At 44.9% G+C, this 19551-nt stretch overlaps 1 protein-coding gene across 1 annotated transcript in view; it reads left to right on the top strand.

Annotated features, from left to right (window-relative positions):
* Window positions 1-19551, top strand: part of LOC311143625 (mannosyl-oligosaccharide 1,2-alpha-mannosidase IB-like) — a 108646-nt gene that overhangs the window by 18190 nt on the left and 70905 nt on the right. The window contains exon 4 of the mRNA XM_084179488.1: window positions 12966-13062. Within this exon, the coding sequence (XP_084035614.1) occupies window positions 12966-13062 (97 nt within the window). The remainder of the gene's footprint in view (window positions 1-12965; window positions 13063-19551) is intronic.

The raw sequence follows: 19551 nt of genomic DNA, 5'->3' as shown, positions 1-19551 counted from the left end.
TGGGTGAACAGGGAGTACAGGAGTGGACTAAGCACACACTCCTGAGGGGCCCCCGTGTTGAGGATCAGTGTGGCAGATGTTAATTCTGGATCCTATTTTGACAGGTTGCACATCCAAATATCTATTATGCTTTTCCTGGAAATGTTAATTTAATAAAAAATGTTTGTCGTTGTATTTATCTAGCAAAAGAGTTACTTTTATTGCATTATTACTTTTTGCATGGATTTGATGAATTTGCATACATATATATTTTAGGGAACTAGTGAGTGAAGGAGTTGGTTATTCCCCCAAAAATAGTTTATCGCTGATTTATCGTTATCGCAAAGAATGGGTCAATTTATCATGATATGGATATTTTTTTAAATTATATCCCCCTGCTCTAGTGTGTGTGTGTGTGTGTGTGAATATCACATGTCTCTTCTAGGGCAGGGTAAAGCTCTCTCACTCTCTGTGAAGCCTGCTCCCAGCATGGCCATCTGCCATACACCCAACACTCACTCTAACACGGTGTAATGACACTTATTTATCATAGGGTTCACATCCGAAGCTATAGTCTAGTTCAATTGATATGCATCTGTTTTTAAGGATGAACATTCCTCATCACCATTTGGTACTATTTGTGAAACAGAAAAATAAGCATCACCATGCATCTAGAGAATAAATAAATACATGAGAAAATAAGATCCATTCCCCACAGCACTATGCTATAGGCTCATTTCCACATCTAACCCGACTCTCCACTGTGCAACAGATTAATCTCAGAGAGACAATCTAGGTTTCTGCTCTGTGTGATACACGCTTTAGTAAGCTATGCCCATCCGATACAGCCCTATATCCCCAGAAGAGAGAAACTACCTGGTGACCAAAATCCATGATTCATGAGAATTTAGACCTCTATACATTATGTATGGTATGGATGTCATGGAACGGTTATTCCAGTGGTCGCGGTAAGTGTGGGCTTGTGTTTGGCAACACAATTGGTGAAAATACACATCTGTATTCCAGGCAAACCACAGCAGCTAAATGCTAAGTATAGGCCTAACAAGCAGCATGGTGCTAGGTTTGATTAGCGCTGCGCTGACGGGAGTGTGACTGAGAAACTAGAAGAGGACAAGACAGACCTACAATGCCGCTCACCTCAGGACTGTTGACACAGTAGCTCACCTCAGTGTTGTCTCTGGTGTTTGAACAGATTAAATGGAAGCAGGGAAAACAATTCATCCTTCCTGGATTAGCGTGAGAGCAAGGAGAGAGGTAGAAACGGAGAGAGGGTTTGTTACATATCGTCATCCTTCTGCCCGCATGTTTCGAGGGGTTTGACTGCTTCACAATTGTATTTATAATTCTAACTGCGTGACACTGAGCAGTGTGTGTTTGAGAAGAGGCAGGAGGCTGCACGCAAGAGAGCACCTTGGTTTCACATATGTTTACTGGTTCATTTCTGCTGCCCTATAAAACATAATGTTCTCCCCATTGTATAGTATTTCTACTTCCCTGACCCGGGCGATCTCGTCATTACCATGTAATAATCCATTGACTATCCTTTCAACAAACAATAAGCAGTACTGGGAAATTGAAACGGATTGTGATGTCCATGCCCTCTCTGTGTATGCATGCCTTTGAAACTCTCAATGACAGGAGAACTCTCCAGTTCTGTGATATGAACTATAATCTGTCAGGGATCAGCTGTAAACGGACAGCCTGTGATCCATGGTCCTCACCCTTCGTTAGGGACCGTTCAGTCTTGGACATCTGTGATCCATGGTCCACATCCTTCATTAGGGACTGTTCAGTCTTGGACATCTCTGATCCATGGTCCTCACCCTTCATTAGGGACTGTTCAGTCTTGGACATCTCTGATCCATGGTCCTCACCCTTCATTAGGGACTGTTCAGTCTTGGACATCTCTGATCCATGGTCCTCACCCTTCATTAGGGACTGTTCAGTCTTGGACATCTCTGATCCATGGTCCTCACCCTTCATTAGGGACTGTTCAGTCTTGGACATCTCTGATCCATGGTCCTCACCCTTCATTAGGGACCGTTCAATCTTGGCAGGGAGAGAGAGGGGAGAGGAGTGTCTTTGTTCAGTGTTGGCACGGCTCTGTGGGATCGATAGAGGTCAGGAGGCGGGTGTGATGTTTTGGCCTGGGATACTGGGAGCCCTGGGGGGAGAGGACTGGAGAGCACAGGGACCAGTTCAGTGCCAGGATCATGGCTGAGCATATGCCCAGAATAGGGAGAGAGAAAAAAGGGGCGAGGGAGGGGGCATAATGGTGCACACGGTACTCATGGTCAGAGAGACTGGGAGAGAAAGAGTGAGGCAGAATACCAGTTAATATTATCCCAAAGAACACAGCAAGGTCAGGAGAATGGGCCCAGGGAGGTTTAGAGCATGGTCATTAGTTTGAAGGCAAAATCTTCTTAACTAAAAAGGTGACTCTAATATTGTACTACTACCCAAACTTGTTCACCTGACTGCCCTGTTTACTGGCAATGATTGGTATTCTGACGGGTGTAATTCCTGAACCCACCACTTGTTGAGCTTCCACATTCATTCATTGTGACTGGGTCTGAAACCACAATGAGCGTTCCAAGTGGCTAGATTGGTGTGAGAGGACGATATGTTACAATGGAGCAGCAGCCGTATCATCCTCTTATTTGTTAGGACCCGATGCTAAGAGTTGTTAAAGGGGCCTATCTGAGCTACTTTACTGTCTCCTTTTAAAAGCCATTTGTCACCCTGGGTGCCATGAATGTATTTACAGTGGAGAGCAAATCTGTCACATTTTCACTGCCCTCGTGCATCTTGTGAAGGGCTGTCCTTTAGAGCAGATAGGATCCGTTGGACGGGGGAGGATGGAGGGAGGTTTTTAAATAAATCAGGCTGTCTCCAGAGGTTACCCAGGGCAGCACATTCATAACTCCAGACGCAACTTCCAAAGCGCCGCAGCTCCCCTCGCCTCTCAAGCTAAGCTGATTTTTCAACAATGGCAGCAGCCTAGAAGAAATGGTCCTGCTCCCTCAGCAGCACCGCGACTCCCATGGATTTATGAATATTTTGCAGCAGGTGTGACTTACAGGGCAGGGTGCGGTGGTCGGGGGGTAGCTTCTGTTGTATGAATCACCAGGTGGTGACGGTTGAGGGCAGGCTGTGTCCTGACAGACCCGGGCGGGATGCCTGGTGGGCCAGGGTTTGCTGTCATTGTGAAGGTCAGAGCAGAGCTCCTAGCGGGCTATGTTTCCCAGAACGGGAGACAGGAAGGCAGAGCGCGCACTGGCCAGCCGCACTGCGGACCTCCGAGTTTATAGGCTGTCCACCCACGTCCCCGTCCTCCTCCGCTGGCCGGAGTTATGCAGAAACAGGAAATAGTCCAGTAAACAACAGCTTCTGGTCTAACCTGTGGGTGGAGGTTCTACTCAGATTGTGAGGCATCATTCAACTGGATCAAGGAAGGTCCTGTTCCGTCACACTGAGTCATACCCCCATCACTCACTATCTATACCTGCTCCTGTCTTTTTCTGTCTCGCTCTTGCAATCCCCCTCTTTCTATCCCTCTTTTCCTTTCTCTTTTTGTGTGTTTCTCTCTTTCTGTCTCCCTCATCTCTCCCATCCCGCTTTCTGTGCTTTGCTCCAGTCCTTGCTTCTCCAGGAAGTGGTCCAAGAGAAGTGATTTACTCTAAAAGGATGTCACCCTCAAGGTTCTCTGCAATGGTGCGCTGTGGAAAAGTGATCAGCCGGGGAAATAATGTCTTCATGCAACGCGCCCAAGAGCTCAGCCCACAACAGGCAACGTCACGCTCCTCCTCCAAAACATCAGATGATATTTAGAACAAAAATCATATTACCAGAGCTCTCCGATTTTATGAAATAACAAGGTGATGTGTCCTTTAAGGCACAGATTATGAAATCCACTTTTCCTTCCACATCTCATGTTCTCATCAACTCCAAGAGCTGGAGAGATATACACATCTCAGTGATGGTGGACGGACAGAGAGGGAGAGGGGGGCAGGGATTTTAATCTCGTCCAGGCTGACCTTAATAACACTGGGCCACTCTCTGGGACTGGAGTCTGTTCCAAGGCAAGGTCGTGCATATAATGTGGCATGATTAATACATCTTCAGAGGTGATATCTACACCGCTCCATATTAAAATGAGAGAGGAGAGGGCCTAATTGACAATCTGCGGTGATACAACATCCGGCCCAATCCTCTCTGGGCAGATGGAGATGGGCTTATATTAACCTCGTCCTTGGCACTAAAGGCAGACATTGTTCCACACCATGATAGATAGTGGGTAGAAATGACTACGTAATTATCCTGGTGTGGCTAGGAACATTGTCAACATAAGCAATGTCAGCGCAAGACAAAGACTGCATGATCTCTGCTAGACAGACCAAGATAATGATGGTTATTAAATGGATGATTTTATCCATTGCGACTTACAGTTAACACCGGCTATATCCAGTATGAGTGTACCAAACATTAGGATCACCTTCCTAATATTGAGTTGCACCCCCTTTTTCCCTCAGAACAGCCTCAATTTGTCGGTGCATGGACTCTACAAGCTGTCAAAAGCGTTTCACAGGGATGCTGGCCCATGTTGACTCCAATGCTTCCCACAGTTGTCAAGTTGGCTGGATATCCTTTGGGTGGTGGACCATTCTTGATACACACAGGAAACTGTTGAAAGTGAAAACCCCAGCAGTGTTGCAGTTCTTGACACACTCAAACCGGTGCGCCTGGCACCTACTACCATACCCTGTTCAAAGGCACTTAAATATTTTGTCTTGCCCATTCACCCTCTGAATGGCACACATCCACAATCCATGTCTCAAGGCTTAAAAATCCTTCTTTAACCTGTTTCCTCCCCTTCATCTACACTGATTTGAAGTGGATTTAACAAGTGACATCAATAAGGGATCGTAGCTTTCACCTAAATTCACCTGGTCAGTCAATGTCATGGAAAGAGCAAGTGTTCCTAATGTTTTTTACACTCAGTGTATGTGGCCCGTGTGAATGAAACCCACAACCTTGGTGTTGTAAGTTACCATGTTCAAACCAACATAGCCAGAACCATAAGGTTGGCTCTGAGTTTCTTACACAGTTTGTGTGCATGTCTTCATAATCTCTGTGGCGCATGGGTTTCAGTTAACAGACACTGAGCACCCCACCGCAAGCTGTTTCCCGACGCTTCCCTCAACAAGCCCAGAGTTAGGCAGACAGGATGGCTGCTATCCGACAAGCAGAACGCCTCCAACAGTGACTGGGAATAAAAGCCAATAGTAGAGAAGGCCAATGGAGCACAAAATGAACACAGGGAGGATAAGGCAGGCACTCAATGGTCTGTTTAGCTGCTAGACTGTTGGAGAGTGGCAGTACCCAGGATAGCTTTTATAGTGTGGTAGTTGGAGAGATATGGGATGGGACTGGATAGAAGTTGAATGTTTGAAAATATCATAATGTAAAAGGGCAGAACACGTACATAACAGGTTGGATGTTTAAGTATGAATGCTGCACATGAGGACGCCAGCGTGATTGACGCCGCTTCTCACTCCAGCCGAAGCTTGGTTTAAGTTTATTAGACAGACCTGTTTCATTAGCTGTTTTTCAACTCTGAGTCTAAGTTGAAATTGCCAGCAAACTGACAAACTGAAAGACTTGATGTGTTGAAATATACACATAAGATTCCATTGCTGTTCACCTCCAACCACCTGCTGATCTCCTATCTGGCCTTCTCTCCACCTGACTCTGCTGTCTACCTGGATCCATCTCCGATGCTTAATTCCCAGGCTGAGCTCTGCTGGGACCGCAATAAATCAACTTGGCATTGGGCCTGGACACTACAGCTATCGAGCTAGCTATGTGGATTACAATTATATCGGCACTTGTCTACCTGTGGGCGAGTTTATCCTCCTCCCCACTCCGTGCCGATATCTTTCACTACTCTGCTGCCATGGCTCTGCAGTATACGCTCACCGAGCTCCGCGAACTTCACAGCCTCTGCAGCGCAGTTTAGGCACAAATACAGGACTCGGGTCTTCTGCGCGCACCTCGACACAATCACGAGTGTGGCCCGTAAATGTCTCGCACTGCCATCAAAATGGAATTCCCTCAATCTGGTCTAACCGATCTAAAGCCGCCTCTCGCCCTAAACGAGGGGCAGATCTGTCAAATCTGCGCTCTATCCGTCGCAGTGACAATACGGCTACCACTCCCGCTCCTCCTCAGCATTTCAAAGCTGCACTGTTCAACACCCAATCACTCCAGTAAACTCCTGAGTGGCGCAGTGGTCTAAGGCACTGCATCGCAGTGCTAACTGTGCCACTAGAGATCCTGGTTCGAATCCAGGCTCTGTCGCAGCCGGCCGCGACCGGGAGACTAATGGGCGGCGCACAATTGGCCCAGCGTCGTCTAGGGTAGGGGAGGGAATGGCCGGCAGGGATGTAGCTCAGTTGATAGAGCATGGCGTTTGCAACGCCAGGGTTGTGGGTTCGATTCCCACGGGGGGCCAGTATAAAAAAAAATATGTAATCACTAACTGTAAGTCGCTCTGGATAAGAGCGTCTGCTAAATGACTAAAATGTAAATGTAAAATGTAAAACATTTATTGTCAATTACTTTATTTGTGAAAACAACTTGGGCTTCCTATGTTTAACTGAGACATGGCACAGGGAAGGAGAAAAATGCCTGTTAAACGAAGCTGTTCCCCAGGTACATGTACATTGATCAGGCACGTACAGACGGCCGCCGAGGAGGTCGGTCTCGCTGTTTACCACCGCAGCAGCCCGAAAATTACTCTACTTCCTCTTTCTGATTACACGTCATTTGAGCGCATTGCATTCCACCACAAAGCCTCAGTATCCTACTTATGTGTTACACCCTGAAAATATATCCTTCATTCATTAATGACTTTTCTGAACTGTTGACTTCACTTTACCAGTTTCTACCCAAGATGTTGATTTTTATTAGTGATTTCAACATCCGTGTTGATAACCCACAGTTCCCCCTTGCTGTCTACTTTTGTAACCTCCTGGACTGCCTGAATTTAGAACAGCATGTTGATGTTCCTTCCCACCCACAACCATAGCCATGCATTAGACCTTGTCATCACATACGAGCTTGCCATCTCTGACCTCACTGTAATTGAAATGGGGTGTTTCAGAACACAAAACTGTGAGAATGGCCTTGTCCATCCCAAATCCTCCCCCAAAAAGAAAAACGTCCTTCAACGAGGAAGTCATCCCCTGGAGTCTGTGTGTTAGAGGTTGACACAGGAGTGAAAATGCATTCCTCTATTGTCCTGATCCCACAACAGTTCTATAACCCCGGAACTTTCCTGTTCCTTCCCGATTAAAAATCACTCCCGTCCCGTGCTCATTTTTGCACGCAGAAATATGTAGGCTATTGTGTTGTTTATGAACTATTGAAAATAATTTCAGTAATGCAATTTGCGACTGATGTGGTTTCTCACCTATTTGAGTTAAATGCACTGTGTAGGCCTAAGTCGCTATGGATAACACTGTATTCTAAATTACCTAAATGTACAGTGCATTCAGAAAGTATTCAGACCCCTTCACTTTTTCCACATTTTGTTACGTTACAGCCTTATTCTAAAACGGATTAACTAGTTTTCCCCCTGCATCAATCTACACACAATACCCCATAATGACAAAGCAAAAACAGGTTTTTAGAAATGTATGCAAATGTTTTAAATAAAATATGGAAATCACATTTACATAAGTATTCAGACCCTTTACTCAGTACTTTGTTGAAGCACCTTTGGCAGCGATTACAGCCTTGAGTCTTCTTGGATATGACACTACAAGCTTGGCACACCTGTATTTGGGGAGTTTCTCCTATTCTTCTCTGCAGATCCTCTCAAGCTCTGTCAGGTTGGATGGGGAGCATTGCTGCACAGCTATTTTCAGTTCTCTCGAGATGTTAGATTGGGTTCAAGTCCGGGCTCTGGCTGGGCCATTCAAGTGTCCCGAAGCCACTCCTGCGTTGTCTTGGCTGTGTGCTTAGGTTCGTTGTCCTGTTGGAAGGTGAACCTTAGCCCCAGTCTGAGGTCCTGAGCACTCTGGAGCAGGTTTTCATCAAGTACCTCTCTGTACTTTGCTCCGTTCAGCTTTGCCTCGATCCTAACTAGACTCCCAGTCCCTGCCGCTGAAAAACATCCCCACGGCATGATGCTGCCACCACCATGCTCCACCGTAGGGATGGTGCCAGGTTTCCTACAGGCGTGACACTTTGCATTCAAGCCAAAGAGTTCAATCTTGGTTTCATCAGACCAGATAATCTTGTTTCTCATTGTCAGAGTCCTTTAGGTGCCTTTTGGCAAACTCCAAGCAGGCTGTCATGTGCCTTTTACTGAGGAGTGGCTTCCGTCTGGCCACTCTACCATAAAGGCCTGATTGGTGGAGTGCTGCAGAGATGGTTGTCCTTCTGGAAGGATCTCCCATCTCCACAGAGGAACTCTGGCGCTCTGTCAGAGGGACCATCAGGTTCTTGGTCACCTCCCTGACCAAGGCCCTTCTCCCCCGATTGCTCAGTTTGGCCGTTTTGCCAGCTCTAGGAAGAGTCTTAGTGGTTCCATACTTCTCTCTCAGATTACAGGCCTCTCTCATCTTTTTAAGTGGGAGAACTTGCACAATTGGTGGCTGACTAAATACTTTTTTCCCCCACTGTATTTCCACCCAAAAACTCAGTTTATAACTATTTCTGTACTGCCTGTTCCGGTAGACTGTTGATCCTGTCCCGTCCTGTCCCGAACTTGACTCTAGAACTTGACTCCCATTCCTGCCAGAATCCCGCAAGACCCACGGGAGTCCTGTTCTCGTGTCAACCTCTAGAGTCCGTGTGCATGTGTGTGGAGTCCAGTGTGGGCATGCGCGGAGCCCACCGCCTAGTGTATTTAGGTCCTGGATGGCAGGAAGCTTGACCCCAGTGATGTACTGGGCCGTACGCACTACCCTCTGTACTGCCTTGCGGTCGGATGCCAAGCAGTTGCCATACCAAGTGGTGATGCAGCCAGTCAAGATGCTCTCAATGATACAGCTGTATAACTTTTTGAGGATCTGAGGGCCCATGCCAAATCTTTTCAGCCTCCTAAGGGTGGAAAAGGCATTGTTGTGCCTCCTTCACATCTGTGTTGGTGTGTGTGGACCATGTTAATTCCTTAGTGACATGGACACCGAGGAACTTGAAGCTCTCGACCCGCACCACTACAGCCAGTCAGACTCCTTGCAGTCCCAAAGACATGCCTAAAAACAATGGGTGACCAAGCATTCTGCTGTCTTGGACCACGGCTCTGGAACGAGCACCCTCCCCACCTCCGCATGCCCCAGATCACTAGAAATGTTGTTACTTACGGAATAAATGTCAAGTGTCTCACGTCGTGTACTTTGAGAGAGGATCAGCCTGCCATGAGGAACCACTGAACTCACTGGGAGTCCAGGCTGCATCACCACTTATGCTGCACAGACGTTAACACACTTGAATAATGCAACACGGCATGTAGAAATGTTGCTAATTACTGTTCCCAAAACAATATCCAGTACAGGCTAGAACACTACAATGCAAGAAGATACCGGTGGCTTTCAGCTTTGTAGGCTAACCTTCCTTGCTAGCTTACGGCAGAAGCCAACATCAGTTCACTACCCTAGCACCTTGTTTGTGCAAACCATAACGCAAAATATTGCTGAGTACAAAGCTGATTGTCACCAAAAACTTTATTTAGTCACTCCCGAGTGGCGCAGCGGTCTAAGGCACTGCATCTCAGTGCTTGATGCGTCACTACAGACCCCCTGGTTCGATTCCAGGCTGTATCACAACCGCCCGTGATTGGGAGTCCCATAGGGTGGCTCACAATTGGCCCAGCGTCGTCCGGGTTTGGCCGGTGTAGGCCGTCATTGTAAATAAGAATTTGTTCTTAACTGACTTGCCTAGTTAAATAAAGGTAAAATAAAAATAATTAAATATCCCCTGCCTCACGTCTCTCCCAGTCAAGGTCATATTTGCTCGAGCCTCGAACGGACTTTGTGAATGAGACAGCGCACACTTTTATAAAAGAAGAGATTGCTTCTTCTATGCAAATGTTGTTGACCTTTACAATAAAATAAGTCCCAAATGGAAGGTAAGCATATTGTTGTTAATCTGTAGCATCATGAAATAAGCTAATAACGCAGTGCATGCACACACTACTATTGAATATGCGTTCACCTGCATTCAAATAAATGATTACCGTATGTATACTGAACAAAAATATAAACGCAACAATTTCAAAGATTTTGCTGAGTTACAGTTCATATAAGGATATCAGTCAATTGAAATAAATTCATTAGGCCCTAACCTATATATTTGACATGACTAGGCAGGGGCGCAGCCATGGGTGTGATTGGTAGGGCATAGGCCCACCCACTTGGGAGCCAGGCTGTCAGGCCCAGCCAATCAGAATGAGTTTTTCCCCACAAAAGGGCTTTATTACAGACATAAATACTCCTCAACTTGACATCTGTGGCATTGTGTTGTGTGACGAAACTGCACCTTTTTAAAGTGGCCTTTTATTGTCCCCAGCACAAGGTGCACCTGTGTAATGATCATGCTGTTTAATCAGCTTCTTGATATGCCACACCTGTCAGGTGGATGGATTATCTTGACAAAGGATAAAATGCTCACTAACAGGGATATAAACAAATTGGTGCACAACATTTGAGATAAATAATGTTTTTGTGCGTATGGAAAATGTCTGGGATCTTTTATTTCAGTTCATGAAACATGGGACCAGCACTTTACATGTTACGTTTATATTTTGGTTCAGTGTAGTTAGATTTGGTAAAAAACTATCAAATTGATTGTCTAATTGATTCATTTAATGCATACATTCAAAAATGTCAAAGGAACTCAAAAGATCTGTCTGGATCAATGCCTTTCTGTGTCTTTGGCTAATATGCCTTTTTTTGCCGTAAAGTATCGTGATACTAAACCAGGTATCGGTGTCAAAATTCTGGTATCGTGACAACACTGGTTAGCAGAAGAGAAGAATCAGCAATTACAATAAGTCAATATATTGTTTAATTCTGATGATACCTACAGTTATAGTTTAAACCTTGTCATACTTAACACAGCTGTGAGCATAGCTAGCACTGTATTATTTGTGTGCAGAATCTCCCTCTTTTTGCTGATAAGCATTATTCCTCTTGCTCATGTTGTGATTGGTGAATCCCTCAGTATTCCCATGGTCTCCGTTAAGAAGCGGAGGCATAGCTAAGCTGGTGAAGAATGTGGACGTCTGAGAGCTGAAACCAGACAGAAACAGAGCCAACCAAAACCCTATCAAATATAAATACTTGCCATGCCACATAAGTTAACACATTACTCTCCTGGTCTGTGTCCCAAATGGCACCCTTTTCATTTTACAGTGCACTACTTTTGACCAGGGCCCACAGGGTCCGCTATATAGTGAATAGGGTGCCGTTGGTACACAGCTCTGGCCTGGGCTCAGGCTACAGGCAGCTGCAGCAGCATGGTAACGTGTGTATCTGTGTATGTCTGCAGTGAACCTGACATTCAATATGTGCTCAGAGAGGTAACCTAACCTGTAGTCTGTTGGAACCTACCATAAAATCACACATGAAGGGAGAGTTTTTCATTTTCTATTGGATTTTAGAATCAGACTCCGTACTACAGAAGTGAAGACAGTTAATTAATGACTGTGAGTGTCATGTTAGCGGGACACTAAGTGAAATGTCTAATCAGTGTAGAATTTGAATATTCCTGAACAGATGGGCCAATCATCGTTTGATAAACCGGCCAAATGGAGGTCTACCTGGTCGTCGTGAGCCAATGGTTAAGTGGCTTTGTCTTGGTGTGTAAATGTCATTTATAATCTCATGCGTGTGGAGACTGCGTGCGTCATGGAACGCCACCAAGCCAAGAACACAAAACTCCTGGCCCTCTGTTTTATTGGCTTGGCTCCCTCCCTGGCCCTAGTGCTGCTGGGAGAAGAGGAGAGGTGGCTCTGGCTCATACAGGAGAAAAACCTGTCCTCGTTTTCAGACGGCTGCCATGACCGGCAGACGGAGACGGACCGGGTGAGGAAATGTTCTCCTCTGGGATAGCTAATCCCACCAGACTAGGGTGATGATTAATAAGACAATAGAAAGTAGTGAGAATGCTGTAGAGCTTTGTGAAAGCTTGACTCTCTCTGCCAGTCAGCAGTGTCGTCCTCACAGTTTCCCTTGGATGTGCATCTCCTCTCCTCTCTTTTCGTCAGCGACACTGTCTCCATGTCTCTCTTATCCTGCTCGCCCTATTCTCTCTTTATTCTCAGTCCAGCTCTTATGGCCTCTTTTTAAAGGTCATGTTAAGAATAAAACAGTGTTTTTATCCACAAACGTCTAGTCAGTGCCTCCAGACAGTCAAGGAAAACATGATGTAAAAGCTTAGAGAGAGAGCAGGAGCCCCATGGCTACATTTTAACAATGTCTGAAGAGAAGGAGTTAAATGGCACGCATAAGCACACATGCACTCACACAGTGCCGTGTCCTGTCCACCCGGCCTTGTGGTGAGGGACCTGCTGGGCAGTGACCTAGCAACGGAGTGACAGAAGAACAGACAGGGTTATAGCCACACCTGGGGCTGGGGCTTGAGTGGATGTGGGGGCACTGGCTGAGGGGGCACATGGATGTCTCTAAGTAGCATCATTGCCCAGAACAAAGGGCTAGGTATTGTGCCCTCCTCTCTCCTGGCGAGGCTGCAATGATGGTGAAGAAAATAAAAAGAGTGTGCAAATCTTTGTTCTATCATGAGTCATTTATTTGACTGTGATAAGCCTGTTGGAATGGTCACTTTAACTGGTGGTATAAACTCCATTCCATAGTTCAAATTGGTTAATGTTTTTGTGTACCAGATGTTTTGTCTGCCTGAGACTAAACAAGGCTGCTTGTGTGTGTGTGTTGTAGATGATGAAGCATGCGTGGGACAGCTACAGACAGTACGGATGGGGACACAACGAACTGAAACCTCTCGCCAAGAAAGGACATTCCACCAATATCTTCGGTAAGTGCCATGTCGCTATTTACATAGTGCCTTCGGAAAGTATTCTGACCCCTTGACTTTTTCCACATTTTGTTACGTTACAGCCATATTCTAAAATTGATTAAATTGTTTCTCCCTGCTCAATCTACACACAATACCCCATAATGTCAAAGCAAAAACAGGTTATAGAAATGTTTGCTAATTTAAAAAAAGGATAATATCACATTACATAAGTATTCAGACCCTTTACTCAGTACTTTGTTGAAGCACCTTTGGCAGCGATTACAGCATCGAGTCTTCTTGGGTATGACGCCACAAGCTTGGCACACCTGTATTTGGGGAGTTTCTCCTATTCTTCTCTGCAGATCCTCTCAAGCTCTGTCAGGTTGGATGGTGACCGTTGCTGCACAGCTATTTTCAGGTCTTTCCAGAGATGTTCGATCGGGTTCAAGTCAGGGCTCTGGCTGGGCTACTCGAGGACATTCAGTCTTGTCCCGAAGCCACTCGTGCGTTGCCTTGGCTGTGTGCTTAGGGCCGTTGTCCTGTTGGAAGGTGAACCTTAGCCCCAGTCTGAGGTCCTGAGCGCTCTGGAGCAGGTTTTTATCAAGTACCTCTCTGTACTTTGCTCCGTTCAGCTTTGCCTCGATCCTAACTAGTCTCCCAGTCCCTGCCACTGAAAAACATCCCCACGGCATGATGCTGCCACCACCATGCTTCACCGTAGGGATGGTGCCAGGTTTCCTCCAGACGTGACGCTTGGCATTCAGGCCAAAGAATTCAATCTTGGTTTCATCAGACCTGAGAATCTTGTTTCTCATGGTCTGAGAGTCCTTCTCTTTAAGGAATACCTGGGCTAGGATAAAGTAATCCTTCTACCCCCCCCCCCCCCCCCCCAAAAAATGACGTAAATGTGCCCTTGAGCAAGGCACTTAACCCTAATTGCTCCTGTAAGTCGCTCTGGATAAGAGCGTCTGCTAAATGACTAAAATGTAAAATGTAATCTCAAGGATGATCAATGGAAAATGGATGCACCTGAGTTCAATTTCAAGTCTTATAGCAAAGGGTCTGAATACTTATGTAAATATTTGTAATAAATTGGCAAAAACCTGTTTTCGCTTTGTTATTATTGGGTATTGTGTGTCAATTGCTGAGGATTTGTTTTTATTTAATCAATTTTAGAATAAGGCTGTAACGTAACAAAGTGCTGAAAAAGTCAAGGGGTCTGACTATTCCGAAGGCACTGTAAACACACACAAATTCACATTTCCTCTCCTTATACTCTGGTGCTTGGATGTATCATCCATGAACAGTGGATCTCACCAAACCCAGTTTCTCAGTCCATTAGTTTCTGCCTGGGTTGTTGCTGTTGTTACTGTTCGGCTCTGCAGCTGCTTTCTGAGGTAAAGCAGATCAGACAACTTGGACTGCGGCTCATTTGTTTGCGTATGTACTGTGTATGTATGTGTGAGCGCACTCATGCGTGTTCTGTGTGGAAAATGTAAATGTTCAGTGAAGCAAGTTGTCTATAAGCTCTTGTGGTGGTTGAGATGCTGTTAAATGGTGGATGAGCTGCAGTACTGTGGTCTGTCTGTCTCTCCTGGTTCTCTATGAATTCCTAAATTCCTGCGAAATTCCTTCTATGCTCGCTTCGAGGCAAGCAATACTGAACCATGCATGAGAGAACCAGATGTTCCGGACGACTGTGTGATCTCGCTCTCCATAGCTGATGTGAGTAAGACCTTTAAACAGGGTAACATTCACAAGGCTGCAGGGCCAGATGGGAAAGGAAAGGGGGATACCTAGTCAGTTGGACAACTGAATGCATTCAACTGAAATGTGTCTTCCGCATTTAACCCAACCCCTCTAAATCATGGATGACCAGGATGAATACTCAAAGCATGCGCTGACCAGCTGGCAAGTGTCATCACTGACATTTTCAACCTCTCGCTGACCCTGTAATACCTACATGTTTCAAGCAGACCACCGTAGTCCCTGTGCCTAAGAACGCCAAGGTAACCTGTTTAAATGACTATCGACCCATAGCACTCACATCTGTAGCCATGAAATGCTTTGAAAGATTGGTCATGGCTCACATCAACACCATCCTCTGACTCCCTGGAACCACTCCAATTCGCATACTGCCCCAACAGATCCACAGATGATGCTACCTCTTGCACTCCACACTGCCCTCTCCCACCTGAACAAGAGGAACACCTATGTGAGAATGCTGTTCATTGACTGTAGCTCAGTGTTCAACACCGTAGTGCCCTCCACGCTCATTACTAAGCTCAGAACCCTGGACTGAACACTTCACTCTGCAACTGGCTCCTGATGGACCGCCCCCAGGTGTTGAGGGTAGGCAACAACACATCCGCTAAGCTGACCCTTAACACAGGGGTTTCTCAGGGGTGTGTTTAATCCCCTCCTGTTCACCCACGACTGCATGGCCGCTCACGACTTCAACGGGATCATTAAGTTTGACGTCACAACGGTGGTTGGCCTGATCACCGACGACGATGAGACAGCCTATAGGGAAGGAGGTCAGTGACCTGGCAGTGTGTTGCCAGGACAACAACCTCTCCCTCAACACCAACACAGTTGTGAAGAAAGCACGACAATGCCTCTTCCCCCTCAGGAGGCTGTAAAGATTCTGCATGGTCCTTCAGATCCTCAAATTTCTACAGCTGCACCATTGAGAGCATCTTGACTGGCAACGTCACCACTTGGTATGGCAACTGCTTGGCATCAGACCGCAAGGTGCTAAAGATGGTAGTGCGTATGGCCCAGTACATCACTGGAGCCGAGCTCTCTGCTGTCCAGGAACTCTATACCAGGCGGTGTCAGAGGAAGGCCCTACAAATTGTCATAGACTCCAGCCACCCTAGTCATAGACTTTGCTCTTCTGCTGCACGACAAGTGGTACCGATGCACCAAGTCTGGAACCAACATGACCCTGAACATCTTCTACCCCCAAGCCATGAGACTGCTAAATAGTTCATCTGAAAAGTACTTTTTCTCTCATGGCTAACTACCAGGAAGTTTGAAAAGACAGGATGAGTGGGCGGGGAGTTTATATTCATGAGCTCGCCTTGACTGACAGCTCTTTGAAACGCCTATGTCAAGCAACTTGTATGCAGTGTTGCAGTAAAATCATCTCAAGCAAATTTGGTGATACACAAAGCAACTCAAACAACATTGAAATTGCATCAATGATATTAATTCATTTTTATCTCTTGTGATGCTTTTCAATGCAGCACTGACGGATGTGTTGACTTGACAACTGCGTCAGATTTGAAAGACCCCGCCCCCCCCCGCCTTTTGTTCCATGCTGGCTGAAGACCTAGCTAGCCAGTAACTAGCTAACACCAGACACAGATGACAGGGGAAACATATACAGTTGAAGTCGGAAGTTTACATACACTTAGGTTGGAGTCATTAAAACTCATTTTTCAACCACTCCACTAATTTCTATAGTTTTGGCAAGTCGGTTAGGACATCTACTTTGTGCATGACACAAGTAATTTTTCCAACAATTGTTTACAGACAGATTATTTCACCTATAATTCACTGTATCACAATTCCAGTGGGTCAGGTGTTTACATACACTAAGTTGACTGTGCCTTTAAACAGCTTGGAAAATTCCAGAAAATGATGTCATGGCTTTAGAAGCTTCTGATAAGCTAATTGACATCATTTGAGTCAATTGGAGGTGTACCTGTGGATGTATTTCAAGGCCTACAAACTCAGTGCCTCTTTGCTTGACATCATGTTTAAATCAAAAGAAATCAGCCAAGACCTCAGGAAAAAAATTATAGACCTCCAGAAGTCTGGTTCATCCTTGGGAGCAATTTCCATATGCCTGAAGGTACCACGTTCATCTGTACAAACAATAGTACGCAAGTATAAACACCATGGGACCACGCAGCCATCATACCGCTCAGGAAGGAGACGCGTTCTGTCTCCTAGAGATTAACATACTTTGGTGCGAAAAGTGCAAATCAATCCCAGAACAACAGCAAAGGACCTTGTGAAGATGCTGGAGGAAACGGGTACAAAAGTATCTATATCCACAGTAAAACAAGTCCTATATCGACACAATCTGAAAGGTCGCTCAGCAAGGAAGAAGCCACTGCTCCAAAACGCCATAAAGACAGACTACGGTTTGCAACTGCACATGGGGACAAAGATTGTACTTTTTGGAGAAATGTCCTCTGGTCTGATGAAACAAAAATAGAACTGTTTGGCCATAATGACCATCGTTATGTTTGGAGGAAAAAGGGGGGGCTTGCAAGCCGAAGAACACCATCCCAACCGTGAAGCACGGGGGTGGCAGCATCATGCTGTGGGGGTGCTTTGCTGCAGGAGGGACTGGTGCACTTCACAAAATAGATGGCATCATGAGGAAGGAAAATTATGTGGATATATTGAAGCAACATCTCAAGACATCAGTCAGGAAGTTAAAGCTTGGTCGCGAATGGGTCTTCCAAATGGACAATGACCCCAAGCATACTTCCAAAGTTGTGGCAAAATGGCTTAAGGACAACAAAGTCAAGGTATTGGAGTGGCCATCACAAAGCCCTGACCTCAATCCTATAGAAAATGTGTGCAGAACTGAAAAAGCGTGTGCGAACAAGGACGCTACAAACCTGACTCAATTACACCAGCTCTGTCAGGAGGAATGGGCTAAAATTCACCCAACTTCTTGTGGGAAGCTTGTGGAAGGCTACCCAAAACGTTTGACCCAAGTTAAACAATTTAAAGGCAATGCTACCAAATACTAATTGAGTGTATGTAAACTTCTGACCCACAGGAATGTGATGAAAAAAATAAAAGCTGAAATAAATCATTGTCTCTACTATTATTCTGACATTTCACATTCTTAAAATAAAGTGGTGATCCTAACTGACCTAAAACAGGGGATTTCTGCTAGGATTAAATGTCAGGAATTGTGAAAAACTGAGTTTAAATGTATTTGGCTAAGGTGTATGTAAACTTCCGACTTAAACTGTGTGTGTGTGTGTATATATATATGTATATATATATGTATATGTGTGTATATGTGTGTGTGTGTGTGTGTGTGTGTGTGTATATATATGTATGTATATATATATATATATATATATATATATATATATATATATATATATATATATATATATATATATATATATATATATATATATATATATATATATATATATATATATATATATATACCTAAAGGGGTCCTACAATTCTAAATCAAGTAGCTACTTGATCCATGGAATGACCATCTTAAAACAAGTCCATATGTCAGCTTAGAGCAACAGTCTTTTTTTTATATACTGTAGTCATCATTCTTTGATGTGGTTTCCTTCAAATATCATCCAATTTCATGAAAAACATGATTTTGACTGTTAATGACCGTTAGTGCAAAAAGTGTCAATGCAGATAGACAGCTAACTCTTTTGACTCATCACATATGCTGCTGCTGCTAATGTTTATTATCTATTGTCTATCCCTACCTATATGTAAATCTTCCTCAATTACCTCGTACCCCTGCACATCAACTCTGTACTGGTACCCTGTGTATAAAGACAAGTTATTGTTACTCATTGTGTATTTATTCCGCGTGTTATTATTTTATATTATTTCTATTTTTTTTCTCTCTGCATTGTCGTTAAGGGCCCGTAGCATTTCACCTGTTTACGAAATGTGACAAATCCAATTTCATTTGATTTGATGGTGGCTGGATAGATATCAGCGTTGGATAATGGTCTCGTCTCATGTTGGCCAGAGAAGACAGGAGAGGAGCCATAGCACCACCACACTGCTGTGCTGAATACCATCACTAACCACTTTCATTATTGCTCTCTCTTTCTTGCTCTCCGCATTTGTATCTTGCTCCTCTCTCGTTTTTTCCCTCTGTGTTTGAGAGATTTGCAGACAGGACTACTAGGCTTTATTAATCCTGCTGTGTGTGTGGTTATCTATCAGAGGGAGCGTGTTAGAATAGTCTTTCAGGCTGTGTGATATCCCTTCTGCCCTCCCCTCCTAGCAGCATCGCATACAATACCAGTCAAAAGTTTGGACACACCTACTCATTCAAGGGTTTTTCTTTATTTGTACTATTTTCTACATTGTAGAATAATGGTGAAGACATCAGAACTATGAAATAACAAATATGGAATCATGTAGTAACCAAAAAAGTGTTAATCAAATCAAATTATATTTTATATTTGAGATTCTTCAAATAGCCAACCTTTGCCTTTATGACAGTTTTGCGCACTCTTGGCATTCTCTCAACCAGCTTCACCTGGAATGCTTTTCCAACAGTCTTGAAGGAGTTCCCACATATGCTGAGCACTTGTTCGATACTTTTCCTTCACTCTGCCGTCCGACTCATCCCAAACTCAATTGGGTTGAAGTCGGGGGATTGTGGAGGCCAGGTCATCTGATGCAGCACTCCATCACTCTCCTTCATTGTAAAATAGCCCTTACACAGCCTGGAGGTGTGTGTTGGGTCATTGT

Source organism: Coregonus lavaretus (genome assembly GCF_964263955.1).
Source record: "Coregonus lavaretus genome assembly, chromosome: 16".
Lineage (NCBI taxonomy): Eukaryota > Metazoa > Chordata > Actinopteri > Salmoniformes > Salmonidae > Coregonus > Coregonus lavaretus.
The sequence above is the reverse complement of the archived record's forward strand: the minus strand, read 5'-3'. Positions and strand labels throughout refer to the sequence as shown.